This window comes from Capra hircus, chromosome 13, assembly GCF_001704415.2.
Source record: "Capra hircus breed San Clemente chromosome 13, ASM170441v1, whole genome shotgun sequence".
NCBI lineage: Eukaryota > Metazoa > Chordata > Mammalia > Artiodactyla > Bovidae > Capra > Capra hircus.
In genome coordinates, this window is record NC_030820.1 from 46,888,802 (window position 1) to 46,907,703 (window position 18,902).

The following is an 18,902-nucleotide window of genomic DNA, read 5'->3' on the forward strand; positions in this document are numbered from 1 at the left end:
TAAAATTGTCTTCTCGGTTCTACTACAGACCTCTGTTCTCTTGTTTGATAGCTCATCCTTATGTCAGTCTCAAGAATTTCACATTCCTTCCACATAGAGTCTGCAAGTCTATGTAAAACGATGAGATGGGGATATTTCGTGCAAAGTGGTTGGCTATTGCAGTGTGATATTTATGCCTGTCATTTTAACCTATAGAAGTGGATAATTTCTTAGTCATTCCTTAAACTGTCTTTTTTCTTTCCTTCGTACCTCTGAACAGAGACATTTATAGAGGACCTTCTACCAGGCAGTATTGTAGACCAAGGGGATGTAGCAGTAAATAAACAAAGTCCCTTCCACATGGAGTTCATGTTTTAGTGGAGGAGACAGACAAATGTATAATAATTTCAGGTGGTAGTGATTTTACAAAGAAGAATAAAACAGGTGTTTCTTAATATAAAGTAGCCTTTCAGAGTTTGAGCATTCAAAGTGACCTTCCTGTATGCAGTCTGGTTGGCTTAAAGGATAGATGTGTTCTGATTCTGCCTGGAATATTTCCTGTTATTCAAGGGAAATGAGTGGAAATGTACACAGACTTATACATTCTTTGGGACAGCATTGAACCATTTTGAGTTTAAAAGGTTTCACTTTGCCAACTTATTCTTTATTCCTTGGCAACACATTAGTTGCTCTCCAGAATACGGCTCATTATCACTTGAGTTTTATCGGTGTCCCTCACCAAATAATTTTAATCTTTGGGAAGGGCTGAAAATGTAGTCCTTTTTTGTCATTAGTTACAATTGTGTAACTATAGTTCTAGAGTTATCTTTCCTACCCCAATGGTGGTAGCCATTATTCTCGGTTTTGTAGATAAAGGTTGATGAATTTGATTAAAATTTAGTAATTTTAAAAACACTCATTGAGCTTTTACCAGATTCTAGGCAAGGAGCACTCAAGGTAAAGAAAGATGAATAGGGCAGTCCTTACTTTTGATGAGCTTGAAATCTAAATTAGATTATGGAAAGTGCCTCTTAACATAACTACAAAGTGCAGTGAAGAGTAGGAGGAGGGATGCATAATGTGCTGTGGGAACTTTATTGGAAGAGAAAACCGGTGAGAAGTGTGGGGTGTTAGTTTCCTAGAACTCTTCTAAAAAATTGCCATAAACCCAGAGGCTTAAAACGATAGGAAGTTATTCTCGCACAGTTTTTGGAGACTGGAAGGCTGAAATCAAGGTATTGGCACGACCATACCATTCAAAGCACCATTCCTTTCAGAGGCTCCAGGGGAGAATCCATTCTAGGCCCCTTCCCAGCTTGTGGCCACATTTCTCCAGGGGAGAATCCATTCTAGGCCCCTTCCCAGCGTCCGGGGGACTCCTGGCACCCCTTGGCCTGTGGCCACATTTCTCCAGGGGGAGTCCATTCTAGGCCCCTTCCCAGCATCTGGGGGACTCCTGGCACCTCTTGGCCTGTGGCCACATTTCTCCAGGGGAGGATCCATTCTAGGCCCCTTCCCAGCATCTGGGGGACTCCTGGCACCTCTTGGCCTGTGGCCACATTTCTCCAGGGGAGGATCCATTCTAGGCCCCTTCCCAGCGTCCGGGGGACTCCTGGCACCTCTTGGCCTGTGGCCACATTTCTCCAGGGGAGAATCCATTCTAGGCCCCTTCCCAGCTTGTGGCCACATTTCTCTCTCTAGCCTGTCTTTACGTTGTCTTCTCTTTGTTTCTGCATCATATCTCCCTCTGTTTCTCTCTTATTTTTTTTAAAAATGTTTATTTTATTTATTTGGCTGTGCTGGGTCTTATTTGCGGGATGTGGAATCTAAGGAGCTGAACCCAGGCCCCCTGCATTGGCAACTTGAGTCTTAGCCACTGGACCACTGGGGAAGTCCCTGCCTTTCTCTTATAGGTACGTGTGATTCCACTTAGGGTCTAACTGGATAATCAGGATAAACACCTCCTTTCAAGATCCTTAACACATCTTTTGCCATATAAGGTAATATTCACTCTTTTGCCATGTAATATTCACAGATTTCTAGGAAGTCAGTTTATTTTGAGGAGGCGTGTTTTTTTTTTTTTTTTTTTCCTGTTTACTGTAGATGGAAATCAGAGAGGACATTCCATAAGGAGTCTTAGTGCTCCTAAGTTGGGACTTGATGAATGAGCAGGAAGGAAAAATGGCTGGGAGCAAAGTAGAAGAAGATAGCAAGGGGTGAGGTCATCAGGGTCAGTGCGTAGCTCTGCTTGGTTGGAGCATGAGGTTTGTGCAGGGTGTAGGGGACAAATGTTGGAGGATGTGAAGTGGGAGGCTATTTGTCATCAATAGACTAGGTGAAAATGAGTGAAAGAGGGGTATAATCAGAGCTGTGCTTTATGAAGATTAATCTGGGAGTGCTTTATGAAGATTAATCTTTCCCAGAAGATTAATCTGGGGAATGTGTTTGAAAAGGGAGAAATTAGTGGAGAAATCAATTCGGAGGCCAGTATAGTAGAGAAGTGTTGACATGCAGACATTAGCAAGTATACCAGGGGTGAGAATGGAATAAGGAGAGACCCTGGCATGTTAGTATCGTACAGTTTGAGTACTGATGAGGGGGATTTGGAGATGGTAATAACATCAGTGTTCCCTGTGGAGCACATCTCCGGTAGATTAGGATCTTGTTGGAAAACAGAAGAGCTGGTGTGGGTGGTAAAGGAGTTGATTCATTTTGGACATGCTGAATTTTGAAATGCTGACTGGACATGGAGGTATCTTGTTGGCAGGTTGAAATGTAGAGCTGTAGCTAGGGAGAGAGGGTACAACTAGTGTTATGGAAGGTAGGTCCACAGAAGAGAGGCTAGTGGTTAAACTCTTGTGTTAACTGCTAATTTTGCATTTGTATCCTTAGCTCATCTTTCTAGCACATTGACTGTTTTATTTTTAATAGTTAATTTACTTTTGTTTGCACTGAGTCTTCATTGCAGTTCCTGGGCACTTCGGTGCCACGTGCAGTTTTCTGTAGTTGCGGCAGGCAGGAGCTACTCTCTGGTTGTGGTGCCTGGGCTTCTCGTTGCAGCAGTGTTTCTTGTTGCGAAGCATGGGCTCTAGAGCACTCGGGCTCAGGAGTTGTGGGGCATGGGCTCTAGCTGCCTCATGGCACATGGGATCTTTCCGGACCAGGGATCAGTTGATACTTGTGTCCCTTGCATTGGCTAGTGGATTCTTAACCACTGGACTACCAGGGAAGTCCCACATTGATATTTTTAAGTGTTTATTTGTGTTTCTGAGCTTTGTGTCACTTGCATGTTTTATCAGTCTACCATCAGTGGTTTTACTTAAGTCATTAATGACAGAGGTGACTAGGAAGCAAAACAGAAATTGGGTGTTCAGTGTGATTACAGCTATTATCCCCCCATAGTACATGTATTTATAGGAAAAGACTAGTGTGAAATATATCACAGCATTTTGATAATCTGGGCATTCTAAAGGTGTGTATCCCAATTATCTTTAAGGAATATATATTACTTCAGGAAAAATGTTTTATTAAGGGTTGAAGTGGTACATATCCCTAGTGCCTGCAAAGTTGATGTTGATAATAAATTTCAGGCGTTAGTAAGTGCTATAAAGAAAAGAAAGCGTTCTGGGTCTTGGCAGTCCAGTGGTTAAAACTCTGTGCTTCCACTGCAGGGGCTACAGGTTTGATCCCTGGTCCAGAAACTAGGATCCTGCATGCCATGTGACCAAAATAAAAATAAAAAAAATATATATATTTTTAAAAGAAAGCATTCTAAGGAGATAGAGAATGATGGAGATGGAGATGGAGGTGGGCCATTTTTTAAGTAGGGTGGTCAGGGAAGCCTTCTTCGGGGAGATTAAATGAAGATTGAGTAAGGTGGGCTGATTGAGCAATGAGAACATTCCAGAGTTAATGTGAAGCCTCTGAGTCAGGAATTAGTTCAGTGTATGGAGGGACAGCAAAAAGGCTGTGAGTTTGTCCTCCCTGGAAATCACTGGTATAGGAAAGAGATATGAGAGGTAGGCTGGGAAGTTAAGCTAAGGTAGTGAGAGGTCATTAAAGGGTTTTAATGGGGAGTTGAATGCACTGATACATATTAGGAATACCACTGGTTATTTGTGAGGAGAATGGATGGTGAAAGGAGCAATTAGGAGACCGCTGCAGTGAGAGGTGACGGGGGCTGGGATGCGCCTGCGAGCGTGCATGTGTGTGTGCTCAGTTGTGCCCAGCTCTTTGTGGCCCTGTGGACTGTAGCTCGCCAGGCTCCTCTGTCCGTGGGACTTCCCAGGCAAGAATATTGGAGCTGGTTACCGTTTCATCCTCCAGGGGATCTTCCCAAGCCGGGAATCGAACCCACATCTCCTGCTTTGGCAGGCAGCGTCTTTACCACTGTGCCACCTGGGAAGCCGCTATGAGCCTAGTGACTGTGAGGATAAAAGGATAGATTTAAGATATATTTTTGGGCATAGAACCGACAAAACTTGAGTTGTTTTTTGACTATGAATCATTTGCAGTTTGATTTACTGCAAACAAAGTAAATTTACTGCAAATTCATTTTGTATGAATGAATGAATTCATGCAGTTCATTGGCTTTAAAACCATCTTCTGTCCTCACGCTGCTGTGCCTTTCAGGTGTTGGCATCATCCGAAGACTCCCATGAAGATGCAGGCCAGTGCCTTAGCATCTGGGGCTCTCTGCCTCTCTACCTATTCCCTTTCTCCTCAGGCTTGTGGGGGGAAATAGAGCTCAAGTGTCTTGTCCCACAGTCATATAATTTGATTCTAGAATTTCTAGTTTGATTGTACCATCTTAGGCCAAGTGCTTACTCCAGAACAGTTATGCCCCACCCCCGCCACACACACACATTGAGTTATACTGGGGTTAAAATGCCTGTTCATGAACTTGTTATTGTGGCAAAGGGTATGGGATTAAAATAATTACTTTGCACAGGCTGCTACACAACATGCAAGGGGAGGGGAGTGGATTTTAGAAGGGAGTCAGCTGCATGTCCAGTAACTGGGGAAAGATGAGAGAAGCATTAAGCAAATTAAGCGTGACTCCTGGGTTTCCTGGGTGGTGCTAGTGGTAAAGAACCTGCCTGCCAATGCAGGAGATATAAGAGATGCAAGTTCGATGCCTGGGTCAGGAAGATCCCCTGGAGGAGGGATGACAACCCACTCCAGTATTCTTGCCTGGAAAATCTCCTGGGCAGAGGAGCCTGGTAGGCTATGGTCCATAGGGTTGCAGAGAGCTGGACATGACTGAAGCACCTGAGCACACAAAGCACCCAGGTTTCTGGCTTATGCTGGATACAGACTGTGGTGCCGTCAACTGGCTGGCTCGGCACTTGAGGATTGAGAGTTTTGTGGGCAATGTCAGTAGTTCTGTTTAGATATGTTTGAGATGTCTGCAAGAACTTTCTGGTGGAATGTCAGTAAGTAGTTGGAAATATAGCAGTTGGGTCTGGAGCTGGAGGAGAGGTTGGGGTTGGTGATATAATCATCAGAGTCATTGGCATGGAATTGGTAATTAAAGCCAAGGTGCTGGATGGTAATACTTAAGGGAGTGAGTGTCGTGGGTCCAGAATTGAGCCTAAAGCCAATCCAACATTTAGAGGACAGGTAGAGGGAAGATAACACAGGAACTAAGAGCAGTCAATCAGGTAGAATGAGAACCTGGAAAGTATATATTATGCAAGCCAAGAGAACAGTGTTTCAGGAAGGATGTGTTCAACTAGACCTAATATTGCCAAGAGGTACCGTAAGATGAAGACTGGAATGTTCATTTGGTTTTGTGTCTTCGAGGCTGTTTTGTTTACTTCATGTTAAGAAATTTTAAATTCATTTTTGTGCTCAGAGCCTGGGGCATCACACTGAGGCCCACAATGGTTTTTCTCTGCTGGGGTTTGGGGTATCTGAAAGTCACTTGCAGTTCAGCTGACCAGGCACTCTTTTTTTTTTTTTTTTTTTAACCTTTGTATTAACGGAACTTTTCAAACACAAAAAAGAATAGTTTAGTCAGTTTCTTTGTACCCATTGTACAGAAAGTGAAAGTCGCTCAGTTGTGTTCGACTCTTTGCTACCCCATGGACAATAGAGTCCATGGAATTCTCCAGGCCAGAATACTGGAGTGGGTAGCCTTTCCCTTCTCCAGGGGATCGTCCCAACCCAGGGATTGAACCCAGGTCTCCCACATTATAGGCACATTCTTTACCAGCTGAGCCACAAGGGGTGTGAAAAACACACTTTTCCTTTTTTTAAAAAAATATTTATCTGTTTGTCTGTTGGGTCTTAATTGTGTCATGTAGAATCTTTCATTGTGGTGCACAGACTCCCTGGTTGTGGTGCACGGGCTTAGTTGCCCCAAGACGTGGGAACTTAGTTCCCTGAACAGGGATGGAATCCGTGATCCCTGCATTACAAAAGCAGATTCTTAACCACTTACTTTGTCTAGTAATCTTTGTAGTAGGAACTGCTGGAGATGTGTGACACTGAGGCAAGTACTATGATTTATGGTTTAGTGGTTCATCAGATGAGGAATCCAGTAGCTCATCCTGGTTCCATTTTCTTCCTAAGGTCTGACTCTTTGCGACCCCATGGACTATAGAGTCCATGGAATTCTCCAGGCCAGAATACTGGAGTGGGTAGCCTTTCCCTTCTCCAGGGGATCTTCCCAACCCAGGGATCGAACCCTGCATTGTGGGCGGATTTTTTACCAGCAAGCCACAAGGGAAGCCCTCCTAAGGTCTAGGGAGTACATTTGAGCCCAGTTTTGAGATTGCAAATATATTTCTCCTCTTTTTAACTCTTTTTATTTCTTACTGAACTCTTATTATTTTTTATTAACTTATTTCCCATTTTATTAACTCTTGGTAATATTTGATAAACTTTCTTCTTTGCATGAGCCTTTTTCTAATAATGAAGAAACTTAAAATTACTTTCTCCCCCGGTAAGGATGGACTCTTTTTTTTTTTTTTTTTAAATACTAATAGAGATGCTTGACTAGGTAACTGATGATAAGAGGACCTGTTGGATTCCAGCAGGGCTTCTGATTTTTGGTGTCTGACTCTGGAGGACAGGGGAAAACAAGTAGTATCATTAGAACAGAACTGTGGGCAGAGCCTCCCAAGAAACAGGTGATTTTTCAAGCTCTGGGAGTCTCTGTCCTGAATTAAATAATGTCTTCTGATGATGGCTGGCACTAGATTAGAGTTGTATGCTTGTTCTTTTAGTAGACAGATGTGTTTACTCCAGAGGGAGGCTTTAATGGGGAAGGTGAAGAAAGGATAATACCTGTTTGTTCTGTGGCGTCCAAACTCTTGGTTGAATGTATGGGAATAACAGTTTTGAGGAGGTTGGGACCTAAACCAACAGTGTCCATCTGGATTAGAAAGCCTTGTATTCAGGCAGGCTGCTTCTTTCTTTTCTGACCTCTTTCTCAGACATACCTGTGTTTTTTTGGTAAACAGTAGTTTACCAAGATAGAATTGCCCTTACTTCTCATGTAATAAGCAGTCCAGGATCTGTACAACTTTGTTCTTGCTACATAGTTGTCCTCTGTAGGTAGTTTTTCCTGATGGTCTCCACCTTTTATCTTGTTGCTTAGACATTGGTAATAGATGGTTTTCACCTCATAGGCCAAGATGGTTGCTGGAGCTCCAGCTAGCCTTTCCACAATTGAATCGGCATGGAGGAAAAAAGGTATAATTGCTCACAACACTTCTGCTAATATCTCATTGACCAGAACTGGAAAATGTACTCTTGGTTCTAAGCCCAGATAAAAATCAGGGCTTCTGTTCTAAGAAAGAAGAGGAGCTCAACAATGGGACCATGGACTGTAACCCTATAATGCCTCATATGGTGCTTTTAAGAGTGTGAAAGATGTTGAATTGCTACATGTTGCCCAGCTCTGCAAATCTAGTAAACCCAGGATCCTCTCTGAATGATTGACTGTGGCTACTTAGGCACATGTGATGAGACTTAGTGTCTTCTCTATACCCACCATGCCTAAGGTAAGAAAGTACAGCCTGTTCTAGGAACTGACTGTAGGTCAGAAAGGCTGTGAGACAGTAGGCTGGAAGGGTAGACGAGACTCTGATCCCAAAGGGGCTTGTAGATCATTTGAAATGTTGAGATCTAGCCTTTAGATGGCAAGAGGAAGAAGAATCACCTCTGTTTCGCCTACGGAGCTCCAGGAGGAGTACTGGACAAGGAGTGATGCGGTCAGGTGTTCTTTCCAGAAAGACCTTTCTGGTGCAATGTGAAGTCTAGAGTGGAGGTAGGAATAGACTCAGGGCTGGAGATAAGGTGGCCAGTTGGGCTATTGCAGTTACCTGGAGGGGACAATGTTGGCTTAGGAGTTCCAGAGGCAGTGGAAACGGGTTCAGTTCAGTTCAGTTGTTCAGTTGTGTCTGACTCTTTGCGACCCCATGGACTGCAGCACGCCAGGCCTCCCTGTCCATTACCAACTCCCAGAGGTTACTCAAATTCATGTCCATTGAGTCAGTGATGCCATCCAGCCATCTCATCCTCTGTCGTCCCCTTCTCCTCCTGCCTTCAATCTTGCCCAGCATTAAGGTATTTTCAAGTGAATCAGTTCTTTGCATCACGTGGCCAGAGTATTGGAGTTTTAGCTTCAGCATCAGTCCTTCCAGTGAATATTCAGGACTGATTTCCTTTAGGATGGACTGGTTGGATCTCCTTGCAGTCCAAGGGACTCTTAAGAGTCTGTTTCAGAGGTAGTGGTCACAGACTAGGTGATAGGAGCTGAGGGAGTGTAAGGCTCAGAGAACCGCACTCTGAAAAGGACACTCAGGGACAGCCTCTAGTGGACTGACAAAGTTTATCATCCAATTGTGTAGTTTTATAATTTTCAGGAAATAGAGCATAAGGCTGACTTGCATTTAGCCATTCCAGATAAACATTAAAGCATTCAAGCATAAAATACAGTTCCCGCCACCCAAGCCATAACAGAGCTTTGGCGAAACTCTAAAGGGAGTCTTATCATGAAACAACAGTCCTTGCTCTCAGAAACAGGTGGTCAGAAGGAAGCCTTCAAACGCCTCAAGGCTGGGCGTATAACCCTTCATTATCCGTTCCCAGCCTTGGGCACTCGGTGAATGCTCATAACCCTTTGTTATGCTCGTCCCAGCTTCCAACCTTCGTCATGAGTGGAGCAAATACATTCTCAGTATTTGCTCAAAGCCTTCCAACTCCTCCACAGGGAGGAAGCACGAAGGGTGATTGGCCACCTTTTCACTATTCAGGGGAAAGGGAATGAATTTGGTTTTGAGCGCCTAGAGGATTTTAGGTATCTGTGGAACATCCAAGGGGGGGGCATCAAATATGATTGGATATGTGGGTCTGAAGCTCAAGAAGAGGCTGTTAGAGGCATCAGAGTGAATGGGAGACTGAGTGAATGAGACTCAGGGAGAGTGTGTAGTAGAACAGAAGGAGCCCCCGGCACGGAACCTCTCGGAGCCCCTCAATTAAAGGGCAAGCTGCAGAAGAGGAAGCTGCCGAGGAGAAACTGGCTAAAGAAGGCCTGGCTAGATAGGCAGGTGGGAAACCAGGAGGATGTGCTACTTGGAAGCCAAGGGAAGAATATTTCTTGATAATAACATTAAAGGTTGCACATCAAAAATTGCTGCAAGGCTGTGCTGGCAGCAGAGGACTGGGAATGCCCAGGAATGAAGGTGGCTTGGTGTGGCTTGAGGTCAGCCAAGGGAAAGGGCAGTCAAGGGAAAGGGATGGAGTGTTCAAAACTCTTCCCAAAGGTTCACCTGTGAAGTGGAGAAAAAAGTGCTTTCTTTGGATGAGCCTGCTTAAGCGGTGTAATACGAGGGCCTGGGGTGAGGCGAGGCTGGAGGACAGAGGGGAGGGAGGGGAGATCAATGGAGCAAGGTGCTGAGGAGGGGCAGGATGAGGGACGGCAGCATGTGGGCTGCTCCCGGTGTGGCTCTCCTGGGAACAGTTGTCTTCCCACGGGAACCCTCTCTGGGCCCAAGACTGGCAGTGGTAGGTTCTCTACAAAGAGCCCTGTGGCTCCTTGGAAATAGTATTGTCTGGAGGTAAAATGGCTCAGAGGCAGAGTTAGGTTTTAAAAGCCTCACCTTCTGCACGTGCATCTTTCCATGTCCTTTCTCTGGAGCTCTTTGGTGTGGATAACAGTTACCCATGGAGGTACTTTAAGGGGGCAGTCCATCTGGAGTAATTGAATGCATTTTCTGTGGATCACATTATTGATATGAGGCTTTTGAAGGCAGGGTGTGGACATTTTGGGGATGATTCTAAACTTTCAGAGCCAGGCTCCTCCCCTTTGTTCCTTTGTTCAGACAACTGAATTTGTCAGATGAAGTGAGCATTAAAAAAAGCTAGAAATATTTTCTTTGCTGTTCCAAACACCACACACAGACACACACACACAGACACACACACACACACACACACACACAGACACACACACACACACACACACTTTTTCCCCCTGCAATAGGAACTCAGATGAAAGCTTACTTGGCTTTTTTTCAGTGACAAGGACACAGAGGTCTCCTACACTCATTAGGGATAAACCTGTCTCTGGTAATTTCTTTCCTGGAGGTGTGTGTGTAAGTGGGGGAGTTGATTGCCCTGATATCTGGCCACACGGCTTGGTTAGGAAGATGGCAGGTGGGACGTCCCTGGAGGTCCAATAGTTCAGTGCAACGGATGCAGGTTCAGCTGCTGGTTGGGGAGCTGAGATCCCACAGGCTGTGGAGCAACTAAGCTGGTGTGCTGCAACCTGAGAAGCCCCTGTGCACTACAGTGGAGACCCAGCATATCCGAAAAAACAAAAAAGATGGATGGCATGATACTTAATAGAAAGATTAGGCTCAGCCTGATGATTTTCCTCCAACACAAGATTTATTATTTCCATCTAAAGCAGTGGGAAAAATAGTTTATGTAAGGTGTGAAGACAGTAAATGAAACTTACAAATTTTAATGCAGCTTAGTATGCTCTAAACTGCTAGGGTTCTCTCTTGGGTTTCCTATCCAGATTATAGCAGTGAAAATGAGTCCTACAGATGCTATACTGGGCCAAGCCAGGTCCCTTCTCAGGCCAGGAAGCCTGACCTTGGGCACAGGGACCTCCCTCCTCCCCTTATTACTGCTCCCTGGCCCTCCCTCATGCCATCTCATGCTTCTTTTGAAGAAAGACTTCTGTTCTATCTGAGCCCTGGTTCATTGGTGTCTGGGCAGTTGTGGGAGGTAGAGGGGACCTGGAAGACTGGTAGGGGAAGCTTTTTATTCATGAGTTCCTCTAAAAATGTTGACAGGTCTTATCTGAACCCTTGGTACCCAAGGCTCTCCATGTGTCTATCATATCACCTAAGTGTTTCTACCTTAGAGTCTAAGTGAACCAGAAGGAAGGAGGCCTCAGAGGTAACTTTTTTTTCTTCTCCTTTTAAAGCAATGCTCTTGTTTCCTGTTTACACCAGCGCCACAGCCCACTTGGGAAATGGCTGCAGGACTGTGGGAGGATGGGCGGTGATTGAGATAGAAGCTGAGAGATAGGGTCTGCTCTATTCAACCTCTGATCTGGGTCCTTGGTTGGAAAGAAAGGGAGGAGGAGGGGATGCCTGGGAGCTGAGCTGATCTTGCAGCAGCAAGGCAGCCTTTCCCCCTACTGTGTGCTGGGTCCCACAGCTCCTGAGCTGGATCCTTAGTCCCTCAGCTAGCAGAGAGAGGGGATGAGAGTGGGCATTAGTCTGGCTCTGTTACAAGGGTTGCTTCTGAGGCAGGTGCCTGTCAGACCTGGCACACGAGCTGGAAATCTGAGCTGATTTTGTCATATGCTCAATGCAGTCCAGACACCGTGGTCCATGGTAGGTCAAGAAGAATTAATTAGCTTATTAGTCCAATAAATCTTTGGGTTCGTACTGTGTTCCAGGCAGTGCTTAGTGTGGTGGGAATCAAGGATCCCAGGGTCACTGACCCAGCACTGTGTCTGACATGTTTGTGATGTTTTTACCATGTTCCCCAGCTGGCACAGCCTCAGTTATATTCATGTTTTGATAGGTTCATCATAAAGCAGGCACAGGAAAGAAAAGATGAACGAGGTAAATAGAAGTAAGTTCTAATGTTTCCTTCCACACCTCAGTGAACTGTGCTGTACACATCCCATGTCAGGAAGTGTTAGTAGGTACTGCTGCCTGTGTTTCAGACTTCCACCTTTATGGGAGCTTTGAGAGGTGGATCATTTTTGAGTTGGGTCCACCTGTTGGAATGGAAGACAGGAAAGAGGAAGCAAGGCAGGCAGATGCTGAGTTCACAGAATTGATTAGCACACGGGCCCCAGCAAGACCTGATAAGCACTGTTCTTTCTTCACTCCACCCTCCCTGGGAAGGATGCCCAGGTTGCCGGGGATGGGTGTTTAAGTTTCTTGGGCCCCTGTCCTGTGTGTCATGGTTAGCCTACTGGAGAATGGGGGTAGGATGAAATTCAGCAGATCCCTATTGCTCTTCAGTCCCTTTATAGTTTTAATAGACTTTCACTGGTGTTGCATTTGATCATTCCAGCAACCATGTGATGTAGGGGGCGCTTTCCCCAGGGGGAAGACCAGGGACAGGAGGCCTGTGTTGAGGGTAATGAATACCAGAGCTGGGAATTAACTGGCTGCCTCTGCCTCCTGCAGAACGTCTTTCCATCCCCTGGAGGAGCAAACCAGTGAAACGCTTGACATCTCCGATTCTTGGTCCTCACGTGTGCCACTTTCTCTTGGGCAAAAGCTTGGGCTCCAGGTTTTTGACTCCTCCTGGGTCCACGACAGAAGCTGCTGCCAGCATTCACCTCACTGAGGCCTAAGAAGCCCAAGTGGAAGGCCCTGCCCCACACAGGGAGTAGCCAGAACAGCGCAGGGTTTCCAGGTTCTCCAAGGTTTCTCTTCCTTCGTCTGCTCTCTTGGCAGCCACACCTGGAGCCCCAAGAGTTGGCTGACTTACCTCACCCTGATCCATATCTTCCCAGGTTATGCCCTTTCCTCTGGCACAGGGATTTGCCCTTCTTCCTTTTTCGGCTCTGTTTCAGCTTATGGGAGAGAGGGTTTCTGTGTAGGTGTTTGTCTCCTTCTCCAAGGAGACCTCCAGTTAAGGGCTCTGAGGATGCTTATTCAGTGGCCTGGACTGAGGCCCAGGACCCTGGCGTTACTTTCTAGCTTTTAAAAATGAAGTCGCTTAGTCGTGTCCGACTCTTTGCAACCCCATGGACTGTAGCCTACCAGACTCCTCTGTCCATGGGATTTTCCAGGCAAGGGTACTGGAGTGGGTTGCCATTTCCTTCTCCAGGGGATCTTCCCAACTCAGGGATTGACCCTGGGTCTCCTGCATTGTAGATAGACACTTTACCATCTGAGCCACCAGGGAAGCCCCTACTTGTTTAAAGGCAGGTGACAACTGGAAAGTTAATCTCCTTCAGGCTTATTTCTTTAGTTTACTTCATTTCTTAGTTGTTCATCCCAGGCCTCCTGATGTCTTGACAGTAACAACAGTCACTGTGTCTTTGTGACACTTCTCTATGTCCTTTTACTTCTTTCTGCTTCAGGATACCTCTCTTCACTGTGACTCTTCCTAGTAAGGAAGGAGAGGAGTCAGATACAGAGTTTTTTGGGCTGACATTTGTAAAAGGGTCTGCAAGGTCCAGAGACTTAGTACCAAGCCAGAGCTCCCTGCCCTTCCCCTGCAGGGGCTCTGCCCCTCCCCTGCAGGGGCTCTGTCCCGGTTTCTTCCTGCCCTTCCTAGCTTGGGGAACGAGCAGCCTTTGTGAGTTTCCTTGACAACAAGATGGACAAGTTAAAAATAGCTGGTGCTAGAGCTTCTGTGTGTGTGTGTGCGCACACACACTCATGGGCATGCGCTTGCAAGCATATGCGCCTACATACATACCCTTCCGCCTGCTGTTGTCATCTCAGTCCCTGTGGCTTCTGCATCCTCCTGGAGAACATCTGTGGGAGGCCTTGGTGGGGCCCTGGTGCTTGCATTTTGCAATCCCTTGGTTTAGGGGTCAGATCTAGATAATCCCACAGCATCGTTACCTCATATCCGTGATGGTTACTGATGGAAAAAGGATGATAATGTTAGCCTACAGCATGGAAATCTGTTCTGAATGCCTCCGTCTTCACTAAGTGTGACTGGAGAGAGAGAATCCCAGTTACACTTACGGGCATTGCTGCATTTCAGAACCTTGTGGGGCAGTGGAATAGGACACAGCTCTGGGTGTGTGTCTGGTTATGTCTTTCTGGAGAACCCTTACACAGATAAGGAGGGTCCTTTCTGCTGTCCTTTTATTAGGTAAGGAAGTGGAGTGTAGCACTTGGGTGACTCGTCCACTGGCTCAGCCTGGTGGAGGAAGGAGCATTGACCGCATCAGCGGCAGCTGTGGCTCTTTCCCTCAGGTGCTACTGATGAGGACACCTCCATAAGGTTGTTTTTTGTTTTGTTTTGTTTTTAATTGAAGTATAGTTGATTTACAGTGTTATGTTAATTTCTGCTGTACAGCAGAGTGACTCCCTAAGTTCTTTACCAATTTCTGAATCAGCAATCCTGTAGCAGTTAAGCCTTCTGTTTTGTGGTGTTATCTCAGTTGTAAGTTAATTTAGAGAGAGCGGGGCTGCTTTACCATAGCTGGAAAAAATTCCTCTCTCCACCATCTCCCGTGTATTTGTCAGCATCTGTGTGTCAGGCATGAGACTATCTTGTCTTTAGGGGCCTTATGGTCAGTTGGGGCAGCAGACAATTACAGAATCTCCCACCAGCTCCCCATTGTGGCCAGTACTGAGTGAGAGGGAAAAGGTCTGATTGTAGGTGAGAGAATGTAGTGAGAGAAGGACTGAGGTGGGTTGTTAGGGTTTAGAGGAGACTGGGGGAACATGTTAGTGATACAAAGTACTTAAATTTGGAACATATTAAAAAAACTCCTACACATAAAAAAAGCAAGGAAGCCCGGTAGAAAACTGACCAGTGACTTGACAAGGCACTTCACAAAAGAAGACATCAAAATGGCCAAGAAATGTGTGAAATGGTGCTCAGTTTCATACATTTATTAGCCATTGCTGCTGCTGCTGCTGCTGCTAAGTCGCTAAGGAAATTCAAATTGTTCAATTTGGAAAAAAGATACAGCTTTTTGTCTGTTTGTGTATGTAATGAAATCTTTGATTTGGTGAAACATCCTATTGCCATTACCAGTTTACTTTGTTCTGAATCACTTAACTGAAGAATTAAATGGATTCTGAGATGCTTAAAAAAAAGGAAATGTAGTGGAATGAACACGTTAAAGTCAGAGACCTGTTATAGGAGATTTGGGGCCAACTATTGAATTTCTCAGAGCCCCTGTTTCTTCATTTATAAATAGTGATTTTGCTGTCTGCCTTTCTTTCCTTCCGTGACTGCTCAAATGTTCACAAGTATGGAAATACTCTCAAAATTCTGAAGGGCTACTCACATGCAGTGTAGTATCATGATGTTGATTCCAAGTGATTTGATTTCTCCTGCACCTCTTCTCACAGGATCTATTCTAAATTCCCCTAAGAAATAAAAGCTCGGTACTTTGGATGGAGGACCTGTTGCTGGCATGCTCTGGTCCCTTCATGCAGGCTAGGGAGCAGGCTGAGTTCCTGCAGGCATTTCCTTATGTGACTGTAACCTGGTGGCAACTCAGTGAGTTACATTGAAGTGTTTGCTGACACCCAGGCCTGGTGGCAGGGAGAGGGCAGTGGCACACACCAGTCCTGGTGAAGTGTTGACTAGAGTTAGTGGTCCCTTAGGGCTTCCGCACCTGACTGGGGCTGGCCTCCTCACATGGTGGTCTTGTGAAGCCTGGAAGTAACACCATGGGTTTTCAGGAGCTCTGTTGCAGGGGGCAGTAGCCTGCACACCCAGCTTCCCCCGAGAGTCTGTCCAGAGCCACTAGTTGTCCCGTGGCTCCAAGAGTCCACAGCTTATTGTGGTATTGTGGCAGAGCAGGGGCTATTCCCTGTGTGACTTAGTGTTGGTGGAGAGGACTTTTCAAAGGTAGATGGGTCCTTTTGGATGTCGACACCCAGTATCCTACTCAGTGCTTTTGATCTTTCCCTCTTCTGTTTTTCTTCTGTGCAGGAGTCAGAGTCAGAAGCAAAGGCAGATGGAGAGACTGCATCAGACAGTGAAAGCCGAGTGGAAGCTGCCACCCTACCACCCTCTGCAGATGATACCCCAGAGGTTCTCAACAGGGCCCTTTCCAACTTGTCTTCAAGGTAGCTTGGCTTAATCATGCAAGTGCTTGCTGAGCGCTCTGGGTCTCCAAGTGTCATGGAAGACCTGAAGCGCTTAGAGGGCCCGCAGTCTTGTAGCAGGAGCCCACATCTGTTAAAGTGTGAGGCCCAGACCTGCCCACTTTCATTGGTTATAGTCTCCCCTGCCTCTGCTTAAGGCTCCATTGAGTGTCATTGAGTGCTTACCAGTGACTACAAGCACAGCCTGAGTGGATCTGGCCCTTGAAGGGTACCCTAGGCTGGCTGGGAGGTACTGTCCAAAGAGCAGGAGTACCTGGACATGGGAGTGGTCACTGATAGCACATGGAGATAAATGGTCCTTGGGGTTTGTGACTAATGGGCAGGCTGCTTTCCACTGAGGAGCCTAAATTTCTAGTTCAGAGCTCAGTTTTCCTTCTCCCCCACACGTCTGTTTTGGACAGTCCTTCAATTCTCCTGTAGGAATTAAGAAACATCTCAACTTTGGTGAATTCAGGGTTAAAATTTTGGTCCCTTGAGATTCTGGGCCTTCTGATACCAGCTGTGTGGGCAGACAAACTATGAGACCCCAAAACATTATATAGAAGTGTGCCTGGGCATGCCTCCCACACGTTTGTCCTTTTGAAAGGCTATTTTGTGCAGTGATTAAGATCACAGGTTCTGGAGCCACATTGGCTCCCAGGATTCAGTTCCCAGCTTAAGCACGTCACAGGGTATCATCTGTACACCCACTTCCTCATCTGTAGAAGCTAGTAGTATGGAGGGTTGAATCAGTTAATACACATGAGTCCTTGTAGAAGTGCCAGGTGCGTATGTGCCAGGTGTGGTAGCTGTGATTACCACTGTGTTTGACACTGTTACCACCGTAGTGATGCAGGAGCAGAGAGGTGTAGGATTCTCCTGCAGGAAAAATGTTAATAGTTTTTTCTCAGAGACGCCCATAGAAGCCATCTAAATAGATACATAAGGGAGGGGGGCGGGCGGACATTACCTTTCCCTTGGGATTTTTGCCTGATTCCTTCATTAAAAAACAAGTTGGGTGTATTTTTATGCAAGCCTTGAGCACTTGCTGAGTTTAGTGTAGATGAGGTGACAGCTCTGATGAGGTGAGGTGACCTGCTTCTTCCAGCATATAGCTACTGCCTCTGTCAAGGTGAAAGACATACTCCTGGAAAGCATTGACCTCAGAGCGCTCTTATCCCAGAAAGAACCATCCCCCTTGAGTTTGTGCTTCAGTTCTTTTGGGCTCCTAACATGTTTTCTCCTTCCCTTCCTCTCTAACTTAGATGGAAGAACTGGTGGGTGAGAGGCATCCTGACTTTGGCAATGATTGCATTTTTCTTCATTATCATTTACTTGGGACCAATGGTTTTGATGATGATTGTAAGTGCCATTTGCTTGCTATTTTAGTTTTACCTTCAGTTTTCCCTGCATGTCTAGTCATTTTAAGTGCCAGGTGTTGGGTTGGTTTTGGGAATCACTTGAGGTCCTGGCTGCTCAGACCACATCCGCCTTAGAATAACTATGATTTCTCACCTTCCAGCAGCCAACTGGAGGGCCATTGGCACAGGCCAGTTGTAGGTGATTAAAGATCACTTTAAAATTTGATTTTAGTACTTCAGCTCTTTGGTCAAACTGGGAACCTGGCTATGATTCTGTGTGACTCTTGATTTTGTTTCTTGTTTTCCTGGGGCCTCCCTCATAAGCTTAGGGCTTTTGATATAAAATTCCAGTCCGCAGTACTTTGCTCTGAGTCTTCCCATTGTCATAGACAGCATCAAATGACTATACAGCTGACGACTGAGCAGAGCAGTTTGGGACTTTTCAAGTATGTATTTTTATTCAGAGTCAAAAGTGGGAGAGATTGAGGCGGGGGATTCTACAATAAAAAGTTAATAAGAGTTTCAGAAGCATATATTTATCGTGAGAAGTTGGATCTGCTCTGTGAGACATAAAGGGCCTCCCAACCCTGGTGAGTGATGTGAGAGAAAGGAGGGGAGCGGAATCACTGGAGGGCTGACATTGTTCTTAAATATAGTGGTTTTTCTTGAAGATCTATGACCTGCTGGTTTCTGTTCCCACAGATCGTAAGAACTGAGGAGACAGCAAGTGTTTTAATCCTTTTGTGTCCTGCAGGTGATGTGTGTTCAGATCAAGTGTTTCCATGAGATTATTACTATTGGCTACAACGTGTACCACTCCTACGACCTGCCCTGGTTCAGAACCCTCAGCTGGTAAGCTCTCTAGCCCCACAGAGACCTTTAACAGGTTTGGACAGACATTTTGTGGTAGGTAGTTACAGTCGTGGTTGGAGGGAGGGGTTGATGGCCATGGACCTTCACAGCACCTTTGAGACCAAAGTATAGCCTAGGTTAGACTGAATGGCTGGCTTGGAAGGAGTGGTTCTTTCTTAGAAGAATCCAGACCAGCTGCATCTGTGACCATATTTGCATCAATATTTGGATTCCTTAGACTGCACAATGGCCCCCATTTTCTAGATCAGTACATTTTTCATGCTCTGGTATCCCAGCATCCAACAACAGTCATCTGGGAGTTGTCCACGCTGGTGTTATATTGTTTCTGGAACTTGGCTTCCTCATCCTTAAAATAGATAGTAGAGACCTAGTCAGTGCTTTTCAACCTGTGGTTTTGGAGTCCTAG

General features: G+C 45.7%; 1 protein-coding gene across 1 annotated transcript in view; it reads left to right on the forward strand.

Annotated features, from left to right (window-relative positions):
- Positions 1-18,902, forward strand: part of CDS2 (CDP-diacylglycerol synthase 2) — a 45,553-nt gene that overhangs the window by 12,729 nt on the left and 13,922 nt on the right. Inside the window, exons 2-4 of the mRNA XM_018057365.1 lie at positions 16,108-16,244; positions 17,528-17,624; positions 18,378-18,475. Of these exons, the coding sequence (XP_017912854.1) occupies positions 16,108-16,244; positions 17,528-17,624; positions 18,378-18,475 (332 nt within the window). The remainder of the gene's footprint in view (positions 1-16,107; positions 16,245-17,527; positions 17,625-18,377; positions 18,476-18,902) is intronic.